Raw genomic sequence first — 25377 nt, forward strand, 5'->3', positions numbered from 1 at the left:
TAACACCACATCATAAATACCCTGGCACTGCTGATCCGAGTTTCCTGCTGCTCAGTGTTATTCGTAGCACAGTCCATACTTCCAGATCGATCCACTAAGAACACAAACTCTCCACATGAAGCCATTGAAGACATCACAGACTGGGTGAACTCAGGGTACAGACTCACCATCACCATTGGATCACCCATCAGAGAACCTGAAACACATGAAAAGGACAGAAAAATGTCAAGTTTACAATTTTTTATATATTCCAACTGTTGCAGTGTCAGCTTGGTAGTCTGTGTCTGTAAGTTCAGTCAGGGTTTCCTGTTTTACTTTGAAGGTCCGTGTCTTATGTTAATGTGTCTGGTTTTGTCCCAGCTGTGTCTCTCCCTCCTTTCTTCCATTCCCTGATTGCCCGCTCTGTGTATGCAAGCCCTGTGTCTTCTCAATTATCCCATGCTGTGTGTTCCGTCCGTCTGCCTGCCAGTTTAGTTTCTGTATTCCCAGTTTAGCTAATTTTCTGTTTTTGTCATTTAGTAATAAATCTTTGTTTTTAAAGTCTGAACTTTTGGGTCCATCATTCCTCCTATCTTGCCTGCACACAGCCTTCACATGACACCAACATGTTTGTAGTTGTGGTTTATATTCACTTATCATGTAAATGATTGTCATTTGGCTTTTGACTTCTCTGGGGGGGGGGTGAAATGAGAATGCAGTCATCTTTGGTGACATTATTTTTGACTTTCTAATTCACACATGGTCAAAATTATGCAAACAGGCTCAGATATGACCAGTTTAAGCATGATGTTACCACCACAGTGCTTGACAGCTGGTACATTGTTCTTATATTTGAAAGCCTCTCCTTCACTCTTGCAAATTTAAGTCAAATGTAAGGGGCTTTATTTTTGTTCCAGAAATGTAAAGTTTATGTTAGGGCTGGGCGATATGGCCTGAAATTCATATCGCGATATAATTTGAAGCAGTAATTTGTGCGGTAACAATATATATCACGATATATTATTTTCTTCTGTATTACGTATTTTCTACACTATAAGGCACACTTAAAATCCTTTCATTTTCTCAAAAATCGAGAGTGTGCCTTATGTATGAATTCTGGTTGCGCTTACTGACCTCGACCGATTTTGGCGTACAGAAATCTGTTAAAAAAAGTTTTAGTACAACTTTGGTAAACAGCACTGCTTGATGGATTGTCAGAGCATTATGCATTAGTGAGGAGCTTCGCGGAGTAATCTGGGTCCAAAACTCCGTCCCTTCAGGTCCCAAAGTCAAACGAATACTAAGAGTTAAAAACGGTCTAAATTCTTTCATCTTTAATTAAATCAACAGCATTGCTGCTTTATCGGGTGTAACAATTAAGTTTAACATCCAAGCATCCATGAAAACAGAAGTTATTAAATTTAACGGAGTTAGAAGTTAGCAGGAAGTTAGTTTGCTAGATTCCACCTAATAATGACACACCATGTTCTGACTGAGAGATTTTTGAAACTAATTAAAATGTACAGATCTGCTACCACTTCCAACATAAATGAAGACAGAAAACTAAACATCAGTGGCGTTTGTAGGGTTACTGAAGTTGGACTACCTGGTATATAATGTTGTGCTACGTGATTGCTAGAGACACAGCTATGTTAGCATAACATTAGCACAGTGAAGCTGGAGGATGGCCAACTTTTTATCCACTGGATAAAAGTTAACGTGAGGGATTCTGGTGGTTAGGGACAAATGCAATCGCATAGCAGGATGCTATACACGGGGCAAACGTCAGTCAGGAGAACAACTGAGATTATTCATCCACAATACGAGGTTAGTTATTAATATACTGCAACAACATGGGAACAGAACAGCTGCGAGAGAATTCAACATTAATGAATCAATGTTACGGAAGTGGAGGAAGCGCAGTTTTTGGCTTTCCCCCATATTTAAAAAGTGCTTCATCTCTTTGCTATGACTGTCGCCCGGCATAATTTGCAGATGATAATGGTTGTAGCCGCTGCGATAGTTTCGACCAAAACAGGCGCAGCTTGATGACATCATCAACATGCGCCATCTTGATAGAGCGATATAGTCAAAATCTCTATCATTGGCCAAATTTATATCGTTTCTATCATATATCGTTTATATCGCCCACCCCTAGTTTATGTTACAATTGAGAATTAGTGATACTTGTTCCTGAAGATCTCAACCAATTTCTTAAAATTAAGAGTTTGGGTCTTTCTTCGAACTTATTAAAGTGGTGACACATCCAAAAAAACTTTACATGCAGTTGTTTGAACCTAGAATTTGCAGGTGTTTCATTTATGCAAATCTAAAATTCTCCTCCTTAGATTTTCACTGACTTTCTTTGATTTTTCCCCATTGTTATGATTTTTGGTCAGGCCAATGAGTGGTGACGTAACAAATAACTTGATGAGAAAGAGTAACTACAGACGTGAACAAAATTGTTGGTACCCTTTGGTCAATGAAAGAAAAAACTCACAATGGTCACAGAAATAACTTTTATCTGACAAAAGTAATAATAAATAAAAATTCTATAAATCCTAACCAATGAAAGTCAGACATTGCTTTTCAACCATGCTTCAGCTGAATTAATTACAAAAATGATGGTGCCCACAACTTAAGATTTTGTTGAACAACCTTTTGAGGCAATCACTGCAATCAAACGATTCCTGGAACTGTCAGTGAGACTTCTGCACCTCTCAGCAGGTATTTTGGCCCACTCCTCATCAGCAAACGGCTCCAGTTGTTTCTGGTTTGAAGGGTGCCTTTTCCAGACGGCATGTTTCAGCTCCTTCCAAAGATGCTCAATAGGATTGAGGTCAGGGCTCATAGAAGGCCACTTTAAAATAGTCCAATGTTTTCCTCTTAGCCATTCTTGGGTGTTTTTAGCTGTGTCTTTTGGGTCATTGTCCTGTTGTAAGACCCATGACCTGCGACTGAGACCAAGCTTTCTGACACTGGCCAGCACATTTCTCCCTGGAATCCATTGATAGTCTTGAGATATCATTGTACCCTGCACAGATTCAAGACACCCTGTGCCAGAGGCAGCAAAGCAGCCCCAGAACATAACCGAGCCTCCCCCATCTTTCACAGTTGGGACAGTGTTCTCTTCTTGATACGCTTCATTTTTCCGTCGGTGAACATAGCGTTGATGTGCCTTGGCAAAAAGTTCAATTTTTGTCTCATCTATCCACAGGACATTCTCCCAGAAACTTTGTGGCTTTGTCAAGTTTAAAGAAATCGCAGAACTTTAAGCACCACTCAGTAAAATATTTTAGTGATTGTATGTACTTAAGCTGTATGTACAGTGGTATGAAAGAGTGTTTGTCCCCTTCCTGAATTCATAGTTGTCTCATGTCTCAGTTAACTCATTCACTGCCATTGACGTCTATAGCCGTCAATGGCAGTAAATGAGTCAATGGGTTTAACTCATTCACTGCCAATGGCTGGCAGTGAATGAGTTAAGGTCAGAGTTCATGATTCAACAATTAAAAAAAAAAAAAAAAAAGGTTAAAATGGCATTCACAGGAAAGTTCAAGGAGAAAACCACTGCTGACAAAAAACAACACAAAGCCTCACTGTGGTAAATGGAACCACGAATTCTACTAAAACATCCTGAAGGAGAACGTCTGGACATCTGTTCGTGACCTCAAACTGGACAATGATCCAAAACACAACAGCAAGTCCACCTGTGAATGGCTTAAGGGAAAAATAAATGAAGACTTTGGAGTGGCTTAGTTAAAGTCCTGACCTAAATCTGATTGAGATGCCGTGACATGACCTTAAAAAGTCAGTCAATCACTTTATCACACAGGTTTGGGTTTTTTCCCTTTCATATAAAACACGTTCATTTAGAAACTATATTTTTTGTTTACTTCTGTTGTCTTTGTCTAATATTTCAATTAGTTTGATGACCTGAAAGTGTGACAATCTAAAAAATCTAAAAAGGGAAATCAGGAAGAGGGCAAACACTTTTTTAGACCACTGTAAACTTTGAACCATGTATGAATTAGAGAAAATCCAAAATACATTCAAACTTATGCAAGCTTAACAATTCTTATTTTTCAAATTCATTAAAGATCTATGCTGGACAATAAATCCACTCATACCCACAACAAGTGTAAATTTCTGATCACAACGATAACTCTTGAGCTGAAGAATAAAATAATGATATTTTTTACTAAAAAGCTAATAACAACACTAATGTTACTCACCCAGCTCAGCAGAGGCCTGTCCTGCCTCCACCACAGCAGTGGGCTGGTGGGCGTCTTTGTAATAAATCAGCAGTTCAACATCTCTGTCAAACTTGTGTCCTGCAGCCAGCTTGACCTGCACACCACAAACACATTCATATTTATTCATCAGTAACAAGTAACAAGCACACACAGCAGACACATCAGCACTCTACCTACCGTGGCCTGGGTTTGATCGGTGTTGAGGTACTGCAGAGGGTCCAGGGAGCAGTTGGACTCTACTTTAGAGATTGGACGAGGAGAGGACACTCGGGCAGAAAAAGACAGACTGTAGGGCACCAGAGAGGCTGGAACAGAAGTTACCTGGACACCTGCACCTTCACTACCTGCACACAGCATCAGGTAAAATATGCTGTAATTAATGAGGCTGCTTACACTGAAATCCTTTACGTTACTAAGAACCTCAAAACAGTTACCTGTGCTTTATACTCTAAATGCTTCAATAATACAGAGAAACCCCAACATGACCCAATATGAGCAATAATTTGGCAACAGTGAGAATGAAAAATGGACTTTCAACAGAAAACCTCCAACAGAACCAGTTTCAACCATCTGCCATGACTCGTTGGTGTTGTGGTTTTTCGTTTTCAAGAGTGTCATTGAAGCATTTCTGGTCCAAGTATTCTGAAGTTGTCCTACCCTGAGGTTGGTATCGAGGGTTGAGCACAGCAGGCAGACAGAACCTCAGACCATCATCAGCCTGCACAGCCAGCTCAGTGACGTACTCCAACCTGATGGAGGCGCTCTCTCCTGGAGGCAGACTGCCCACACTCAGAGAGAATATATCTGGACTCTCATCACTCTCCTCCAATAGGAAGGCCTGCTGACCGGAGCTCAGAGCATCATCATACTCCTCACGAGCCTGAAGCACAGGTGACACATGTCAGTGACATTCACTGCGTTTATTTTGAAGCTCACTTATAATCAGGTTATATTTACTGTCCAGCTCACCTTCTGTTTCTCCTTCACCTCAGCTACAATCTGCGTCTGTCCAATCTGAGCACTGAAATGACAGACAGCAGCATCTCCAGGCAGAGGGAAGACAAAAACAGCCTCTAATGGTTTGTCCTCCTTGTTCTCATAGTTCAGAGTGGAGACCACTGTAGCCACATGGTCCCTCACCTCCAGCTCCACCTCAACGCTCTTTAGAGGAACTGACAGACAAACAGAATTGTGATACAAACACAGCCCATATATTCTAGTGAAAAATGTTACATTTTAGCCACATGAAACTGTTATAAGAAATAAGCATACATGAAGATTTTAATAATGAAGTGAGGTTCTGGTGAATATAGTCTCTTTATTTTCTATCAGTACCTGGTTCTTTCTCGAATGTTAGCAGACCACAACAGTTCATCATCGCACCTGTGAAACAAAAACATTTAAGGAAATGGTGATGCAAACACTTTTATAGCTGCTGTACAATCTTGCCTGTGAAACTCATCAGATAATGTAATCACATCAATGAATGTGGTTATCTTTACTATTCATATAATAATATTATTACTATTATTACTACTATCCTCACAGGAAGAATGTCCTAGGTTTGAATCCACCATCTGGCCAGGGCCCTTGTGATTGAGTTTGCATTCTCTCCTGTCTGCGTGGGTTCTCAACAGCTTCGTCCCACAAGAAGACAACCAGTTAGTGGGGTTAGGTTAGTCAGTGTCAGTGATTATCTGCAGCCCTGCGACAAACCTGCGAGGTGTCATAACCTGAATTGGATACGCTAGCGAGAAGAGATGGACGGATCGATGGATTAGTCTCGTTAGTAGTAATTCTGATTCAGTAAAAGGACTAGATGTTGTAGTCCCTGATAATGCTAGACTGCTAGATAGGTACTAGATTGGACATAGTGCTGGTGATGGTGGTGATAGTGATGATCACTATTATTCTTATGGATACGGCTGACAGTGCGACCAGTGTCACGCCCCTCCAACCATGACTTTCACTTTCCTGTGGTCGGAGTTTAAAAACAGCACAAATGTCTCATCACCACATGGATCTATTTCATTTTATAACAGAAACACAGCTCGTACAACTTCACGTGACAGCACCCAGATTGTTGTCATACATGTTAAAGTTGTCATGTCAGTGAGCTGTTGAGCTGCTTAAACAAACGCACACTGGGAACTTACCGCTAAGAACAGACTGTAAGAGCTGTGTCGCTTCACTGGAGTCCTGTCTTGTAAATACGTGGAGAATATTCTGCAAACACGAAGCGCTTCGGCCCACACAGCGACTTCCCCGAAACAGGAAGACTTGCGGGTGTGCTCGATTCGTTAATAAGACAGCACCGGGTGGGTGGAGCTTTACGCTGCCTCTGATGTCTCTCTTTTTTTATATATGTATCTGAAACGCTGGAAACTCTCGCACTTGTAAAATTATACTGTATTTGTATTTTGCTGTTCTCAAACAAACAAAAAAACGCTGCATCTACCAGAATGGAACAAGCAACACAGTTTTCATTCAAGTCACATCCAGTCTAATCACAGTCATTTCCTTTTGGTGATGAGTGTATGATGATGGGTAGATGTATTATTTATTATGTTAAAGCAGAAGCTTTGGACTGTATCGCTTTCATCTGACACTAAAACTATCCCCATCAATACATATTTTTTTTCTTCATAGTGCACCCGTCTTGGATCTGATAGAACAGGCAATATCAAGATATGAGGCTGTGTTTTTTTCTTTCTATTTTATGCTATGGTATAATTTTGTTGATGGCATAGGTTCCTGTGGGTTAACTTTTCAGTTATATCTGTCCATATGAGGTATGAGTGCTTCAGATTATCGACTCGTGCAGAAAAATGATCAAATTGAGCTATTCTTGGAAAGTGGATGGTTTATAGTGTGTTCAAGAGCGAGTCAACACAGCACTATTCCCTAAATGTTTTCTCTTAAAGACAAAAATGCAGTGAACCAAGTCTTGCTGTTTGAAAGTGTTAGAAAGCAGCTGAGACAGTAAATATAGTTCCATTTTTAGATTGTGTTTTACATATTCTTTAGAAAATGAAGGATCGTGTGCTGTTGTGGGACCTTTAAAGAACGATCAGCAAACATTAGCAGAATACAAGCATTTTATTGCCAAAACTGCCTAGAAGCTGGAATGAACCTGTTATATTAAGTGTTTGGTTCCTTTCACTGTCTCATGAGCCTCCTGAACTGAAGAAAGTGGAATGACTCCTGAAATTGGCTTTGGTTTGTGAAACAAGTCAAAAGTCACAAAGTATGAACATCATCACCATCTAGTGGCAGAGAAAAAGAATGGGCACGCACACACACAGTAGCTGTCCAATCTTTACTGTGTATTATGAGTATTCTACGGTGGCCCTGAGAGGCCAAACGGACTGCAACTTCAGAAAACACTTGCAAAAAGAAAAACGCTGCAAAAGCACAGAGGTTTATTCGGAGGTTTATTCCCCATTTCTCAACCTTGGCAGCCCCTCTTACAGATCTCACGAGAAAACACTTCTAAAGTGATGTGGAATGATGACTGTGAACATGCCTTCCAATCTTTAAAAAGGCAGATTTCTGAAGCCCCTGTTTTGCAAAGCCCTGATTTTTCCAAACCATTTGTTGGTAAATGCCTCTAATGTTGGACTTGGAGCAGTACTGGCTCAGGGAGAAGCTGGTGAAGCTTTTCTTAAGTAAAAAGCTGTTTGACAGGGAGACAAAATATTCAACAGTAGAAAAAGGACTGGCAATCAAGTGGACAATTGATTCGTTGAAATATTATTTCCTTGGAAGAGAATTTATTCTTCAGACAGATCACAGACCCCTGGTGTGGATGCACTCCAAGCAACATCAAAATGCGAGCATACTGCGCTGGTGCCTAGCCCTCCAGCCATACCAGTTCTGATGTTTCCCTCACGACACCTCTCTGCGTAACATTCTACAAAAGCAGCTGTACATGCCCACTCCATTTTTGATGTACCCTCCTATGATGATGAGCCTGTTCCAATACAGACTACAAAACAGAGCGAGGCATCTAAGCTTGAAAGGAGAGTGGATGAGGTTGCAAAGCAAGTAGAAACTGAGCCAAAGGTCCAAGAATCCTCCTCCTGTCAGTGAGCTTAGTGCAGCGTTAAAACAGAGACAAGAAGAAAATGTTAAACTTCAAAATAAGAAAAATGAGTTGCCTAAGCTACTGAGAGCTCGCTCAGAACTAAAAATGTTAAAGAAAATAACAGTGATGGCAAAGATTACTTAATGGCAAGAAATGGCAGTGCCAGGAGACCTGTTAAGGTTCCCTCTATGCCAAAAGTGTGATTCTCCTTTAGATGTGGTGAAGAAGCCTATTACTGCTCGATGTCCAAATGAACCTAACCAGAAAAATGTTGAGTTATTATATTATATATAATTAAAATGTTAATTCATTTAAAACCAACTCATTCATTTTTAGGAAAAATTAATTATTATTTTTTTCCATGTTTACTGTGATGATGATGATGAATTTATTTCATCCGTCAACCTCACCCATCAGAGTTAGGGGGCGGGGCTAACAATGAAACGGTTAAAACGCTGCTTTAGTCCAGAGTCGATTCCTTTAGATGGCATCTCTCAGTACCAAGTAAAGAGATCGTACATGCATACTTGCTAGTTCTTATTTGGCACGTTCGCTCACGAGTCCAGACTTCTGTAGATGAGAGGACACAGCAGACAGGGAGACGGCAGCATCATCTGCCCTTCACTGTGTACTTAAACAACTACCACAGACCTTCCACGGCACAAGAAAGACTGAGTGGACCGACAGTAACAAGTATTAATAACAAAGTTGGCCATCAGATTTCTTGCAGTGATGTAATAAATGATTTTCCCTCTAAAAAAGCTGGAAAACAAAAATGTTAAGAGGAGGATGGAGTATTGAGGAAAAACAAAAGTCAAATGTTTGGATTCCAATCATTCATTTTCAAATGTAGTTCTTCCTGTTTTTACCAAAGAGTTTACACAGTTTTACAGTTTTCAGAACAAATTATTCTACTTAATTATTCGACTGATTTACAAATCATGTTCCCTTATTGCACCTACCTCTATGAATTTACAGTACTGAAGCATTTCTCTGATATTTTTTGTGTTTTATTTAGTAGTTAGAACTTAAAACATATGAACTAGGTACTGTTTTATTTAAGGGATTTTTTCTTTGTTGTTGCACATTGCTCTTACAGTTTATTTAAAACCAGAAATAATAAAGCAGTTGACGTGTTTCAGGCTGTGACTTTTAGTATATGTTAGTACTTCATCACTTTGAATAAGTGTAAGTCAACACCAGGCCACGCTTTCAGTCTTTCCATTAAACAAATGAACAACAATCCATTATTTTCACCATTAAACAGTAAAATATGCTTCTTGACTCCTTGATGCAGGTGCCCACCTACGACCTGGTTTATTAATACTAAGCTAAAGAGGAAAGCAACTCACTGTAGTTCTCACAGCTCAGGACAAGCAGACACCTGATGTTGAGTGACTGAATGGAACTAAAACAAGAATTCATAATTATGTTTGTCTGCCATGAACACGTGATGATAAAACTCTGCATATGCAGTCAGGAGACTGATGACCTGTGAAATGAGCTGTTAGAAATGTGCAGATATGTGTAAACATTGATCAGCATTTAACATCCAGGATGGAGCAAAACTTCTGACCTGCATGTATGAGAACCTTTAATCACATCATCTTTGTAGTGACATAGCTGATGACTCTTTAAACGTTTCCATGTAATTTATCCACAGTGAAAAATATTCACTTTGCTGGATCTGAAAATCACGTGTTCATTTCATTAGACACTAGCAATACTATTAAACTGGACCTTATCATTCTCATATAGCACTAAATGTGAAACTGAGTCATATCATAACAATCTATATATGTAATATGTGTTTGCCTGAATCTTCCAGCACAAACAGAAAGAGGAGCTGTTGTCTGAGTATCAATGCAAATACACACCAGAAATCGTTCAGTAAAGACAAATTTAATAAATGAAAGCTGGTGAGAGGGCCTTTGATGTTTCTCTTTGGATCATCCTTCCATCCATTTCTTCAGCTTATCCAATTCAAGATTGGAGCCATCCCAGCTGTTATGGGGCCAGAGGCAGGAGTACAACCTGGACAGGTCAGTCTAACACAGAGAAACAGACAACTATTCACACTCACATTCAACCTAACTGCATCTCTCTGGACTGTGGGATGAAGCTGGAGTACCTGGAGGGAACCACAAAGGCGCCAGGACTGTCTTCTCTCAGGTGACGGCCGTTCACGCTGCTCTGAAGACCCTCAGTTGTCTTTGGATCATCCTGTTGTTTGTCTCCCAGTGTCGTTGCTGCTCCTCTCCTTTCAAAGACAAACACCAAATAACACCAAATGAGAGTGAATCACTTCAGAACAACAGGAACACTCCTGGTTATTGTGAGCAAACGTCATAACAAGATGAATATATTTACCATTTTACTGAGGGAACATCTTCTGTGTGGAGTTTCTTCTCATCTTGGCTCTTTTTCCTGACATTTAGAAACAAGAGGCAGAAAAGAAAGAATAAAAGTTAAAACCTCAACGATTTTTTAATGTTTGGGATATTTTAGAAACAACCGTAAACACTATTTACTACTTACCACTTTGTTCATTCTTGCTGACGTTCACTCTCCTCATCTTCTCTCTAAAGGACAAATGACAGTAAAGAGGGAATCGTTTTAGTAACTTTATCAACCAGGTGAGCAGAATTTTAGATATTTATCAATATTCTGATTAAAAGCAGAGTGAATACTTATCTTTTTACGAGAAAGGGTTCAATCCGTCCTGTCTTAGGTCTTAATGTCACCTTGTCTCCTCTCTGTTTTCTCTGAAAAACAAAAGACAAATGGGAAGAAAAAAATTAGTAAATGATTTCAGCAACTAGAGGAAGTGTTCACTGAGGAGGAGCTGTCATAATAATATAAAATCAATATGTACTTATCTTTTTTTTAATGAGAGTTTACAGAGCACGCTGGCTTCGCTCCTCTCTGAAAGTTACCTGGATAAAGGATAATAACAATTAATAGCATCATCAAAACAGACAAACCTGAAAGAATTGCTGATCAGAGTTGTGACAGAGTCGCAGGTTAGATGGATGTATACTTATCTTTCACAATGAGAGCGTTTGCATCTTCCTTTAGAGAGAAGATGAGGAGAGTGAACGTCAGCAAGACTGAACAAAGTGGTAAGTAGTAAATAGTGTTTACGGTTGTTTCTAAAATATCCCAAACATTAAAAAATCGTTGAGGTTTTAACTTTTATTCTTTCTTTTCTGCCTCTTGTTTCTAAATGTCAGGAAAAAGAGCCAAGATGAGAAGAAACTCCACACAGAAGATGTTCCCTCAGTAAAATGGTAAATATATTCATCTTGTTATGACGTTTGCTCACAATAACCAGGAGTGTTCCTGTTGTTCTGAAGTGATTCACTCTCATTTGGTGTTATTTGGTGAAAACAATAAAAAGACCTCTTCAGGTCTTTTTATTGTTTTCTCTCTGCAGAGGAAAGTGATGAGACTGATGAAGAAATACTAAATACAAAGACTGACAAAGGGAACTGAAAAAGTCAAACCAAAACCTATACTGGGGGAAAACTATAGGAAACAGAACTACTGAGGCAAGGAAACACGAGGGGACGGAGATTAACACTCTGACAAGGGACAAAGGGAGACTGACACAATATTTACACACAGGAGGCTGATTATGGGAACTAAGGACACATAGAAACACAGCTGAACCGAATAAGAAATGAACAACAAGTCGAAACAACAGTTCAACAAGTTTCTAAACAGAACAAATAACTTTCAGGATGTTTCAACAATGTGTAAAATGAGTTCTTATCTTTTTTTTGTGAGAGGGCCTTTGATGTTTCTCTTTGGATCATCCTTCCATCCATTTCTTCAGCTTATCCAATTCAAGATTGGAGCCATCCCAGCTGTTATGGGGCCAGAGGCAGGAGTACAACCTGGACAGGTCAGTCTAACACAGAGAAACAGACAACTATTCACACTCACATTCAACCTAACTGCATCTCTCTGGACTGTGGGATGAAGCTGGAGTACCTGGAGGGAACCACAAAGGTGCCAGGACTGTCTTCTCTCAGGTGACGGCCGTTCACGCTGCTCTGAAGACCCTCAGTTGTCTTTGGATCAAATAACACCAAATGAGAGTGAATCACTTCAGAAACACAGGAACACTCCTGGTTATTGTGAGCAAACGTCATAACAAGATGAATATATTTACCATTTTAGTGAGGGAAAATCTTCTGTGTGGAGTTTCTTCGCAGCGTGACTCTTTTTCCTGACTTTTAGAAACAAGAGGCAGAAAAGAAAGAATAGAAGTTAAAACCTCGACGATTTTCAAATACTTTAGGACATTATTTTAGAAACAACCTTAAGCACTATTTACTACTTACCACTTTGTTCAGGCTTGCTGACGTTCGACATGCTTCACTGTATATTATAATCTCAAGCGCTTCCTTGCTGGAGTCGGGCTCCGGATGCTGATCTCTTCCTCCGGAGCCTTCCTCTTAGCACGCTTTGCCGACATATTTAGAAAACGGCAGAGCACCGAAGTGAGAACTCTGCCGTCCGCGCTGTAGTCTGTTATTCTCCAGCGGTTCGTCATCTCAGTGTCCTCTGTTCGGTAAACAGTGGAGATGACTCTGGTGACGAGGAGGCCGTCGACAGTCAAGGTGCCGACACAGTTCCTCCGATCTGCCTTCAGCACAGCAAGATCCGCTTTCTCTGGAAGAACTGGAGTCAGGAAGCGTGGATGAGAGCTGGAGCCCGCAGGCGGCAGCATCATGCCAGCTGGTGAGTCCGTAGGAGGAGAAGGAGTGGTGTTCTCTCTCTGGCTCTGCCTCACATGGACAAATGGTGTCGTCACCTGGTCCCGGTGGAACAATCCTTTAAAAGGTATGTAAGGAAAGTCCTTGGACCCCGTCACCAGGTTATGGTAAAGAGTGAGGACCAGGTGGGACATGGAGTCCAGTTGGCTGCTGCTCAGTTCACGGTTCCTCAAGTTAATGACGACCATCTGAGGAGCAGTGATTGGACTCACCAGCTCAGCTACGAGAAAGCAAAGCATGCGTGTACGTTAATCATGTGATCACACAAATTAAAGCCTGAATTTAAATTGTCCAGACATGGCTTTACATCATCATAAGCTCTTCCACACACAAACAGTAAGAAGCTCCCAGCAGAACTCATTGTTTATGAAAGCCTTCACCTTTTTTGGTAAAAGTTTTCATGCGGTGTAAGGCTGCATGGACTTTCACTGAGGTTTTAATACGCATTCACATTAAGGAGCAATATCTTCATATTAGTTGAGCACCGATATTTTGAGAATAAAGCAGCTACATTTAGGTGAGAAACCTTCCACCACCTCATTGCAGGCACACACTGTTTCAATCTCAAACTCATCCAGCGACTCTGTGAACTTTTAAAACTCCATTCTCCAGCTTTATAAAATTCACAATCTATGAAACTTTCAGGTATAACTCAGCGCCAGCAGCCCAAACATGTCGACTCAAACCCTCTACATGCAAAAACGGCCGCGCGCTGACGTCAATGTCCTCCAACGCTTTACGTCGTTTCCAGGGCGCGTGCATTCAATTGGTTTTTTTTTCCAGCAATTTAAAAAAAAACATGGCGCCATCTTTATAGTGTACTGGCACATGTTAAAATTGATGTTACTCAAGTATGAAACATCTCATCCTAAACGTTAACACTCATGAAGTCCTACTTCCAAACAATAAAAGACAAAAATCTAAGTTGTATTTGTTTGCTAGCACTCTGACATATTAGCCTGCTGCACTCACCATAGCATTGATCTATCACCTCGTCAATGAAAAGGGAGAGCAGGTGCATCTCGCGACTGAAGTTTGTAGAAGTCATTTTGCAAATCCTTCTTGAAGATTTTCAAACGTTGGCTGTAGTTTGAAAAATCCGAGTTTTCACAGCACTAGTGGGAAAAAGCTCCTGTTTGCGCTCAAACGTGAAACCCGAATTCCAATTTTGCCTCCTGCTTTTATACCTGCACTCAAACACGTCATCATCACCATGACTCCCAGTGGCACCGAAAATCAATTTTATTTATTTAAAATAAAGTTCGTCTAATTATCATAGCTTTTTCAAAAATATGTATATTTCTCATTTTGTTTTACTGTTTTATTCATCCTTTATAAAAAATATGTTGCCAAACTTTGTCGTTTTAATTCTTTAAAAAAATCATTAATTCACCAGTTTACAAAAATGAAGATCGATATCTGAAATTTAAATTAATAAATAAATAATTACAATTGATAATGGATTTTTAGCATTAAAGAATAGTTTTTCAATGCGCTTTAAATGTTATCAGAGCCGATGTTGTGCCAAAAAGTGATCGCAGTCCAAAAAGTGATTTACGGTATTGAAACGTTTGTTTGTGTCATGACATTTGTAAACAGTTGATGTTTAAGGTGCAGTTCACGTGGAAGCCAGAGGAGGGTGGTGTTGTGCGCATAATACAAAGTGATGACGAAACCTAAAAGACGGTGTCATGTCTGCTCCCTGAAGCAATCTCATAACAGTTTCAATCTATTTCAAGCCAGTTAGCACATTTCTGTTATGAAGTTTAATAATTTTTTGGCAGTAAACTTTTAAATCCTTTTATTATGAATATCACATTTTCAGATTTTCAAGAGAGACCAGACCAATAGGGCAGCAGAAATCACAAAAATAAATAAATAAATAAGAGTTTTATAAAGATTAAAACAGTAAAAAAAAAAAGAGAGAGACTGGAATGATTATGATGTATAACACAGAATATGTACAATAACAGAGTCATAAACACACCTAGAAAACACGTGATACTTTTTATTTCATCTATAACCTCTGTGCAAATTTTGTTGACTGCAAAGTGTTTATGAATATGTTTTTAAAAGCTGGTTATCTGACTGTCAGTTAATAGCAATTAAAAAGAAATTTTTATTATTCCTAAATGGAAAAAGTCCATTATGAATTTTTGTTATGAATTTCATTTATCAATCCACCTCCTCACTGCTCTTTCCCGGTGCAGCAGCCAGAGCTGGATCAAGCAGCCAGATGGCTTCTGGAGGAAGACTAACTGCAACAAAGGGTCTCTGGGAGGCTGCTCAGGCACAGCAGCTGAAAAATCAAAGATGAAATAAAAACTGGACCTGATCATGGTGCTGCATGAGACAAAAAGTCTAGATGATAAACCAGTGTATGAACTGGTAACACTGCTTATGATGATCATGTTTAGGTGGAAACTAGCGAGCTAACTTACTGCAAAACTCTAACTCAGTTAAATTGAATAAACTCTGTTTTCATGGATGCCTGGATGTTAAACTTAATTGTTAAACCCGGTAAAACAGCAACGCTGATCATTTTATTAAAGATGAAAGAAGTTAGACCGTTTTTAGCTCTCAGTGATCCCTCAGTGTTCGTTTGACTTTGGGACCTGAAATATGGCAGCTTTTCACTTACACATTTTAAACCACTCATTCATAGAAATAGTTTCCAGTCAAAGATCTGGACAGATCCACCAAGTTCACAGTAGTTTTACAATTTTCTGCAGCGCAGAAAAAAAAACCCCTGAAAACATCACACCTCTGAAGTAACACATTGTGATTCATGTACCGTGGGCCAGGGCTGTGGCATCTTATGTCTGGTTGTCAGTGTCCTTTGGAAAAGCAAGTGATTGTCCTAAAATCAGATGTCCCAGCAGATTGATCTAGTTTGCCAACAACATGAGAGGCTGCTCCTACCTGTCCTAGTGAGCTCGGCATAAATCAGTGACCTCTGACCCTGGAAAAGTGTTGTGATTAGTGGAGAGAGGACAGTGACAGACACTTCCTTTGGTAAATCCAATATGACTGAGATGTCGACCACAGTCAGCTGCAGAGCAAACTGCAGCGACTGCATCACCTGAAAAATAATGAAAAACCCTGAAAAAATATACATTTATGTTTTTGGAATTTATGTCATCTGTTCAAATACTAATATCATCTTGCCTTTTCATGATAATTGTTATGACTCATTGTCTTACTTTTGGTTGCATCCTGTCAGTCCCTGTGATGAACTGAGCGTGACCTCCTCCTTCCTTGGCCATCCCATTGATGAGAGCAGAGCTGGCCCCTTCCCCAATCCCAAAAGAGAAACACCTGCAATACAACAGCTGTTTTTAAGACACACAGGTTTGGTACGCAGCACATGTCATCATCTTTTTGTTGTTTTACCTGTGAGAACCTGAATTCTCAATCACTTCTTTGGTGTTCCCCACCTCTCCATCAGTAAAGACAAACAGCTAGAGAGGAGAGTTTTTTCATCTACACAAGCAAAAGCTCAACTCTTTGGCAGGTATACAAGTATGCTTTCAGTAATCTGTTTTAGCAAGTAAATCAAACATAACCTGGAGTTTTGCAGAAGCATCCAAAGGCAACATGGTGTTTTACAGTGATATCACTTTAAGTCACTGAGATCACATGAATACAACTCACGGGAAGATGTGTTCACAACGAGACCCCAAACTGTAAAATGTTTGAATAGCAGCCCATTGGTAAACTCTTCAACAGGAGCAGAGGACTGTCCTGAAGGGAAGAGGGAAAAGATGGTGAGGCCACTGTGTGAGAGGAACGATTTGAGGAAAGATTTGAGGAAATATTTTGTAACTCTAACACCACTTTATGAATACTCTGGCACTGCTGGTGCGAGTATTACTCATATTTTCAGATTGATTCACTACCAACACAAACTCTCCACATGAAGCCATTGAACACATCAGAGACATGAAAAGGACAGAAAAATGTCAAGTTTACAGTTTCCAATATATTCCAATACAATTAAATTCCAGGTTGAAGAACTGGGATCTTGAATTTTTATTTGCAAACTAATGACTTCACTTATTTTTCACTCACCCGGCTCAGCAGAGGCCTGTCCTGCCTCCACCACAGCAGTGGGCTGGTGGGCGTCTTTGTAATAAATCAGCAGTTCAACATCTCTGTCAAACTTGTGTCCTGCAGCCAGCTTGACCTGCACACCACAAACACATTCATATTTATTCCTCAGCAACAAGTAACAACCACACACAGCAGACACATCAGCACTCTACCTACCGTGGCCTGGGTTTGATCAGTGTTGAGGTACTGCAGAGGGTCCAGGGAGCAGTTGGACTCTACTTTATGGATTGGACGAGGAGAGGAGACAGAAGAAACATCACTGGACAACCAAAACTATTTTACAGCTATTTTAGTTTAAAACCATAAAAAGTGACAGAAAAGGAATATGTTTGTTTTTGTAAATATGCTCTTGACTTTTATGATCTATGGATGGTATAATGACAAATATCAGTATAATGAGGAAAACATCATTTTTGCCTCTCTCTTTTTTAAACAAACCTTTAAAGTGATATAAGATTTTATGTCAGCGCGAGTTAGTGAGTGTTAAGTAATTATAAACCTCTTTATGATCTAACTTTTTGGAAAAAATAAGGGAAACTCCACATAACATTTTCTTAATTAGTTAAAACCATTTACTGATATAAAGTCATGACGTTTGGCCAGCTTGAAGATGGAGAGAAAGACACTCTTTTTTTATTAATCCTTTATTTATCCAGGTAAAAAAAATCTCATTGAGATTAAAAATCTCATTTCCAAGAGAGACCTGGCATCATGGCAACAAAAGTCACATACCACATCATCTTCTCGTCCTCACAGGAGAAGTCAGATTCCAGTGAGGTTAAAAAGCTACAGAGAAACAGGTCAGTTCTTAAATCGACGTAATGATGAGTCAGAATGTCAGACATTTAAACTCTTCAGACTTTTAATCAGCTGTTGTGTGAGAGATAAACCCTCCAACCAGAGTTTACACATTGCTAAAACACATTGAATGTTAAGGTGTTGCCATGGTAAAATATCTATAGAGGTCAAAAGTTTGACATTTCAGCTTCACTTTTTATCCAGGCTGTGATTTGGTTTTATTTGAATACAAATTTTGGTAAATGGTTAATTAAGACTGATTATGATGAATTGAAAACTTGAAAAATGTAATTAAATAAAAACACTTATAGACATACATGGTTTGCTCTCCCCTTTAAAGTGCACTTTAGTCTTGTTCATTTTCAGCTGCAAACAAACAGAAATGTGAGTAATAAATATTTCATGATCTAATCTGTGCAGACAAAGAAGTTGCTGGTGTTGTGAGGCTGGTGACAGCCCAACATATGTTTGAGGCATTGGAGCAAACAATTTTAAAAAATGTGGATGCCTCTCTGCCCCAAACTATTGCAGCTCGTTGGAGGCTAATTCCTTCCCGAGCTCCAGCTCCTCCTGGAGCTCCAGCCCCTGCTCGAACTCCAGCTCCTCCTCCAGCTCCAGCTCCTCCTCAAACTCCAGCTCCAGAACAAAGGAAACCTCGAAGGGTTGTTAGACACCCTCCAGAGGTGGACTTTAAAGGGCTTATCATGGGGTACCTCCTGTCAATTGACGAAAAGTTAGGGGAGGAGCTTCAGCCAGTCTCTGATCCTTCAGAGACTCTCCGGCTGAGCCTCAGCTTGCTGAGTCAGGGCGACTGGTAAAATGATTTTCTACTGTTATCATTAATTATTTTCAATTTAATGTGAGGATGTGAGTTTTAAAACTATTTGATGTTCCTACAGGAAGAAAAAGAAAGAGGGGTTGCGATACATCCGCACCCTGGTGCGGCATCACCAAGAGGAGTTGGAGTTAAACCTCCGTAGAGTTTGCTTGGGGGTGACACAAGAGGTATACCAGCTGTTTTTCTCTACATCTGTCTTTATGCCACCCTCTTCTGTCCATGTTTGCAAGCGTGCCCTGTCTCATGCATCTTTGTAACAAGTTTGATTTCTAACTGCTGAAATTTCCTCTGATTCTTTAGATTAAAAACAATCGCTCTTGTGTCCTGTGCGGCACTGGACACCGTAATATATTTTTGTGTACACCTCAGAGAGAGGATGGACAAAGAAGCTGAATGGACCTGTGAGAGTTTACTCCAGGTGTTTGCAAGGGCAAATGCCAATATGCTCATTCAGCAGCATGCCAAGGAAGCTCTGACCGCTCTGGTTCACGGTTGCAGCCCGAGTCGCTTTCTAAACAGCCTGGTGACTATGGGTTTGAAGTAAGTTCACACCTGTGAAGAGTATCTGTGACCCCAGCATCACAATCAGATCAGGTGAAAATCAAACACACTGAGTGGATTTGTCTGTGTTTCCTTCCTCAGACATAAGAGCGTTCTCGTGAGAGCTGGTGCCGCACTGGGGCTCCTTATAATCAATAAATTCATGGAAGCAGAGAAAGTTCTGTCTGCAGGACGGATTTTCACCAAATGCTTCCTGTTGGCTGTCAGTGAACTGTGTCAGGATGCTTCCTCTGAAGTCAGGTCAGTGTGAACTTTTAACAATTATAGGCTGATATTTCTATTTTGACTTTCTTTTGATAAATTCTCTGCATTTACTTAGAAACTAAAGTGCTGATTAAAAATGCTTCTCTCTGCAGAGCTCATGGAAAGGCCATCCTAAAAGACCTGGTCAAACAGAGGAAATTCAGAAAGATGTGGGAAGAAAGCGTCTCGGATAAATCCCGCTGGGAGGTGGAAAGAAGACTCAGAGACGTATTTCAGAAATAACAGACACAGGTAAGCCACACAGCATACATGAGCAGCCTTCAAATTAATAAACCACTTTGAAGGCTGCTCATTTCTGTGTGGTATTTTCAGAAATTTCCCACATCACGTCTGCTTCAGGTAAGTATATATGTCATTTAAATATTTAATATAACATTCACAGTAATTAAATATTTAAAATGCACAAAAAACACTCACTTATCCACCAACCGGTCGAGGCAGATGGCCGCCCTCCCTGAGCCTGGTTCTGCCAGAGGTTTCTTCCTGTTAAAAGGGAGTTTTTCCTCTCCACGGTCGCTCATAGGGATCAATTGGGTACAATAACTTTGTTGCTTTTTGGTCCGTCACATTGACCAAAAAGCAACATGTTCTTAATAGAGTGTGTAAAATAAGGAGGGGATGTTTTTCTCATTATCATTTAATATTTTAATATGGCATTATTAGTTCATTAGAAGTATATAATCAGCTTTGCATTAAACATAAATTGAAGTTTTTGACTTTACATTATCCTTTGCATTACAGTGATTGTTATAACTTTAGTTTGATCTTTTTCCTTACAGGTACCAGAATAATAACATGATTTTCCATTGCAGATTTAACCATGATCATTCTATACACATTGCAGTTTGTTGCTTATTCTAGAGTTGTGCTCAAGTTGATTAAAGGTTAAAAGCTGATCTATGGAGGGCAAAGGCTTTGAGCTTGGAAGGCCGCACGCGCTTACACAGCACTTATAAGATGTTATTCTTGGTGATTTTGTGCTTAGTCATGTTCTAATATGTTTTAAGTAGAAGTAGCTGATCCAGCAATATTCATTTAATATTATATGCTTGACTTAGAGCAATACACACTGATGGTCTTAACAAATGAAAGAGTCCTTGTAGCTGCCATGTTGTGTCTTAGCAGGGTACAGACGGTTCCAGGAGACGGGGGGCAGTCAGCGTCTGCCCTCGGGAAGGAGACAATGTTATTCTTTGTGTTAAATAAAATTGTCAACATTGATTGTTTTACACCTGTCACTACGCATGAAGGGGCGTTCTAATACCCTGATTTTACAAAACTATGGTGATGTGTTTTTTGAAGAGAGATCTGAGGCTGTCTGCATACAGTGTCCATCTCCCACGTGTGTGATCATTAAATCATCGTTTGACTCAACCCGACCGGACCAGTGTTGTTATTGTGGGTTTTTCCTATGGTGTCCATCCCCAATATTTTGAACTCGTAACATTTTGGGGGCTCGTCCTGTGGTATTGGGGTGGAAGTGTGAAGTGTGGACGGTCTGAGGTGGTCGAGCGGACAGGCACGGACCAGGGATCTGATGTGAGTGAGCTCCGCGGGTGCTTCTAAAGGTAAGGCACTGCCTGTTGAGTTGATTCCCAAATTGTGCCAAATTGGGCTGCATTAAATTAAAAGTTTACTCACTGACGTTGCTGGTGGGTGTCTGTTTTGATTTTGATGAGAATCACCGTGTGTTATGCAGTTAAAGTTGCTTAAGAATATTTAATGAACTTGAAATTAGGTCAGAAACTGTTCTGGAGGAAACAGTGTTGTTTTAGAAATTGGGTCAGAAACTGTTCTGGAGGTAACAGATACTGCTCAGGTAGTTTGGTAGGGAAATTAGGACAGAAACTGTTCTGGAGGAAACAGAGACTGGTTAATAGTTTTACAAATTAGGTCAGAAACTGTTCTGGAGGTAACAGATACTGTTTAATTGGCATGTTAAAATTTGTCAAAATCGGTTAGGTGAAAATTATTATAGGACGGCACTGGAAGATGCTAGGAAGCACATAGCCCGGAGGTTACGCTCCCTCCTAGTCGTGGACGCGCGGCTTTGACCTGTCGGCGAACAGGGATAGTTCAGTTTGGCTTAACTGTGGGGTACAGGGCATCCCGGAATCAAGCTAGGAGTTACCGAGTCTCCTCACCGTTTTAAACGGTGTCATGTGCTTGTTTGGACAAAGTTAAATTGAGTTAGGGATTTTAGAAATCAGGCCATAGGCTGTTCTGGAGGAAACAGATACTGGTTAATTGATTACAAAAAAGTTAACTTTCTTCGGTTGGACCCGTTATGGTTAAATTTGTCGAAATTGTTTAGGTTCTTTAGAAATCAGGCCATAGGCTGTTCTGGAGGAAACAGATACTGGTTAATTGATTACTCGTTATATTAAATTTGTCGAAATTTGTTAGGTGCTGAATCTGTCAGGCCTGTCAGTGATTGTAAATACAAGACGTCTTTTGTAATATAAAATAATAGAATTTTGTCTGAGCTTTGTGTAACCCTTTGTGTTGACGAGAGCGCAGCTGCAGCGCTGCGAGCTATTTTTAGACGGTGTGTGAATATGTAAATGAGCTGGTGGCTGGGAGGAGAACGGAGATTTTCACTTCCTGCCCAGAGTGTGTGTGAGCCTTATAAGCAGAAGGCTTTTTATTGCTGAAATTCTGTAAATAAATTGCTGGTTTTGATGTTATAACAATATAAATAGCTTCTGATTTAAAAAGAGTGGTTTCAATAATTTTAGACACACCTTGCTAATGTGCTTATAATGAGTTGGCACTCGGCCTTTGAAGGTCAGAAGCTTCATTCGGCGTGACTGTCCGGATTGATAAAGTGTAGTAAATGCCTTGAGTGCAGAGGGCTAATGCAAACAAGCTTACACACACATAGGTTAGGATTAGAATAGGTCCCTAGAAGGCTTTTGAATGTTTTAAACCAAGTGTAAATCACTAGAAGGTTATTAGTTATTCACAGTTGATTTATGTAATATAAAAAGCATTTAAGACTGAGTAACTTCAGTCTTTGAGGAGGATAAGAGAGCGTTCCTAGACCAGAATAAGCTGCTGTAAGTTAATTGAAAACAATTTAATTAAATCTTAAATATTTTATACTGATAACACAACTGATTTTAAGCCATACCTTTAAATAACCAAAGTTTATGAAGTTTTCTGAGCTGCCATGACACAGAGAAAGTGGAGTGTTTCACCCTGAAAGGATGAAATGATGCTCTGCCTTTGTAGTCAAGTTCAAACATAGGCCGTAAATAAATATGAGCCACTAATAAGCGTGACATAATTAATAATATCAAAATAAAGCACATCGGGTGAGTGACCCAGATAACAAAATTTATGAGCACGCAATAAAGTGGACCTGTTAGAACCCTTTTGACATTTGTCCCTTCAATAATAAATGATTATATTGTGTCCTATGCACTAAACAGTCCCATTTAATACTGTTAAATCGTTGTTTAAATAGAATACAAGCAAACATGCCTGTGCTGTATTTTGCAACCTGTAATATACAAATAGCAGAGGAAGAGGGTCGGCTGGAGGTGACCTGTAAATGTCACATAGTGACTGAAGAAGGTGTTTCACCTTATGAGATGACGGTGTGGTCTGAGATTGAGCTGTATGAGTTAAATGCCTATATACAACGTTGCCTATTTCTATTTCGAGGCTTAAAGGAGATAACTGAGAATGAAAATGATCCAAATTGGGAGCCCACAGAGGCCGCCCACTTTGCTCAGGCCATGATAGAGTCTGTAGTAGACGGTTTTGATTTTGATATGCTTGCTTGGGAAATAATGTAATTATTTGTGGAGATGTCTCCAAGTGATTGGTAGATTTAAAGGAGACAAATGTGTGCTCGAAAGTGTGTGGTTGAAATTGTGTGTTTGGGTGTGTGTTTGGAAGACTTTGAAACATAGGTTTGATTTGAAGAAAGCTAATCACAGTATTATGGTTTGACATTGAAGCAGAGCGAGCTATACAGCTAAATATTGAGGAGATTGGATTTAATTGATCCATTGCTCCTTCGCTCTGTAAATAATAGGGTGTATTTGTCAGTTTGTAAGCAAACATGATATTGCTTTGGAGCAATTTTCTGTGAAAAAATTTTAAGGCTGTGTGAATGCATTCGAGCTGTGTTATTGTTTTGTGCCCCAAAGTTAACATGCAGTGTGTATGAGTTTATAACATTTATGTTACAGAGTAAAAAGTAGTCATTAAAAGTGAATATTGAAAGAGGCTTGGTTAAGTCTTGACACACTGCGTTGGCTGTGTGTCTTACCAAGCAGATCACAAGGAGATAGTGACCCTTGGAGGAGTGAAAGTAATTGTGAAACTTGACAGGCAGACGCTGCGGGCTGACCCGAGAGGAGGAGCCGGATAACGTCACAAAAAGGGAGGTAAGCCTGTGTTCTAGGATAATGGCTGACGGCCCAAGCATGACACCTACTGGGCACAGAGGCTATAAGCCTCTGAAGGAGCAGCTGGAACAGCTAAAAAGAGCCGTTCGTTTAGCTTCTCCTGGATCATCAAAGTTAGCTGAGAAGGAATGCAAAGCAATGGAAGCTGAGCTAAGCAAGCTTATTGCTTCCCAACAGAGAGGGCTAGGTGACAAAATAGCCCTAAGTCTTGTGCTCAAAATAGAAGGAGAGAGATGTGAGCAGCAACTGGAGCAACTGCAAATCGAGACAGAGAAACGTTCAATTAACTGGAGAATTAACCAACAAATCAAGGAACTACAGCAAACTCATGCAAAGTGTTGCAAGTGGATGTTCTTGTGGAACGGAGCATCTTCCTGGATGGAGGAGGATGACACAGCTGAAACAGAAGATATGGAAAGCATAGTGGAGGCTTTGAAACAACTGAAAAAGCAAAATAAGAAGCTGGAAGATCAAATGATGAACTGGATTCCAAAACCAGGAGATGCTAACAAGTATCACACAGCAGAGATTCTTCCTTGGGCCACATTAACATCTAATGCCGTAGGACGACAACATGTCATGCCTGTAATGACCATTAGAGGAGGACAAGTTCATGGCCCAGATGGACAGACGGCAGTGGTTGTAGGAGGAGTAGCTGATGTTGAATACACCAGGCCACCACTGGTGGTTCATAATGAAGGGCCTATGACAGTTAAATGTCAGTCCCTAAGTGGGGGAGGGAAAGTGATAACATCAGCCGCAGATGAAGGCTTGACTTCGCCTTCCTGTTCACATGAGAGAGGAGACAGGCCAGAAGCCGAACCAACAAGAGAGAGCCTGCCTGACCAGATTGGAGAAGCGGATCGGACCCCAAAAAACGAAGAAATGATTTCACCGGTGGAAAGGATGGCACAACCGGCTTTCATTGAGCTGCCAACACCAGCAAGAGACGAGCAGGCACAGACCAGCAGGTCAAAACACTCCAAAGCAACGGCCAAGTCAGACACATGGGCAGGAGAAGTATTTGGACGAATGCTTGAAGACCCGCAAGGGCTATTGGAAGTATTAAATACGCTGAAGACCGTAAAGGACAAAATGACCAAAAGCATGGCAGAAGAGGAGAGCGACAATAATTCATCTACCTCAGAGGAGGAGGAAGATGATGACGAAGACAAAGACAGAGGAGGAGTCGCGTCAGAGCCAAGTACTGTCAGGAATCTTAGGTCAACAAAATTGAAAAAAGAACAGAGACAGAGGAGGCCTATTTTTAAGAGTT

General features: G+C 40.2%; 3 protein-coding genes and 1 long non-coding RNA gene across 4 annotated transcripts in view; all 4 read right to left on the reverse strand.

Moving 5' to 3' along the window:
• LOC146618510 (von Willebrand factor A domain-containing protein 5A-like) overlaps nucleotides 1–6496 on the reverse strand; it is a 37081-nt gene extending 30585 nt beyond the window's left edge. Inside the window, exons 1-7 of the mRNA XM_085370337.1 lie at nucleotides 6392–6496; nucleotides 5571–5618; nucleotides 5205–5407; nucleotides 4893–5115; nucleotides 4413–4579; nucleotides 4215–4329; nucleotides 21–196 (exon numbers count right to left, since the gene is read on the reverse strand). Of these exons, the coding sequence (XP_085226463.1) occupies nucleotides 21–196; nucleotides 4215–4329; nucleotides 4413–4579; nucleotides 4893–5115; nucleotides 5205–5407; nucleotides 5571–5613 (927 nt within the window). The 5' untranslated portion in view covers nucleotides 5614–5618; nucleotides 6392–6496. The remainder of the gene's footprint in view (nucleotides 1–20; nucleotides 197–4214; nucleotides 4330–4412; nucleotides 4580–4892; nucleotides 5116–5204; nucleotides 5408–5570; nucleotides 5619–6391) is intronic.
• Nucleotides 6497–10213: 3717 nt separating this feature from the next.
• LOC146618511 (uncharacterized) lies at nucleotides 10214–10906 on the reverse strand. The gene is made up of 4 exons (XR_014906773.1): nucleotides 10861–10906; nucleotides 10693–10749; nucleotides 10454–10582; nucleotides 10214–10370 (listed from the first exon to the last, which is right to left on the reverse strand). It is a non-coding gene; the product is annotated as an uncharacterized LOC146618511 (long non-coding RNA).
• A 1601-nt stretch (nucleotides 10907–12507) lies between these two features.
• On the reverse strand, nucleotides 12508–14154 carry LOC146618512 (uncharacterized). The gene is made up of 3 exons (XM_085371552.1): nucleotides 14079–14154; nucleotides 12672–13326; nucleotides 12508–12560 (listed from the first exon to the last, which is right to left on the reverse strand). The coding sequence occupies exons 1-2, from the start codon at nucleotides 14152–14154 to the stop codon at nucleotides 12716–12718; spliced, it is 687 nt and encodes a 228-aa protein (XP_085227678.1). The 3' UTR covers nucleotides 12508–12560; nucleotides 12672–12715.
• A 1898-nt stretch (nucleotides 14155–16052) lies between these two features.
• Nucleotides 16053–18965, reverse strand: LOC146618513 (uncharacterized). Its single transcript, XM_085371512.1, has 8 exons — nucleotides 18945–18965; nucleotides 18541–18671; nucleotides 17952–18005; nucleotides 17376–17478; nucleotides 17178–17292; nucleotides 16761–16850; nucleotides 16310–16424; nucleotides 16053–16188 (listed from the first exon to the last, which is right to left on the reverse strand). Exons 1-8 carry the CDS (start codon nucleotides 18963–18965, stop codon nucleotides 16185–16187), a joined length of 633 nt encoding a protein of 210 aa, XP_085227638.1. The 3' UTR covers nucleotides 16053–16184.
• Between the last annotated feature and the right edge of the window lie 6412 nt (nucleotides 18966–25377).

Source organism: Diplotaxodon limnothrissa, linkage group LG14, assembly GCF_057381915.1.
Source record: "Diplotaxodon limnothrissa isolate DT_005_m linkage group LG14, D_limnothrissa_male_GT1.1, whole genome shotgun sequence".
Classification (NCBI taxonomy): Eukaryota; Metazoa; Chordata; class Actinopteri; order Cichliformes; family Cichlidae; genus Diplotaxodon; species Diplotaxodon limnothrissa.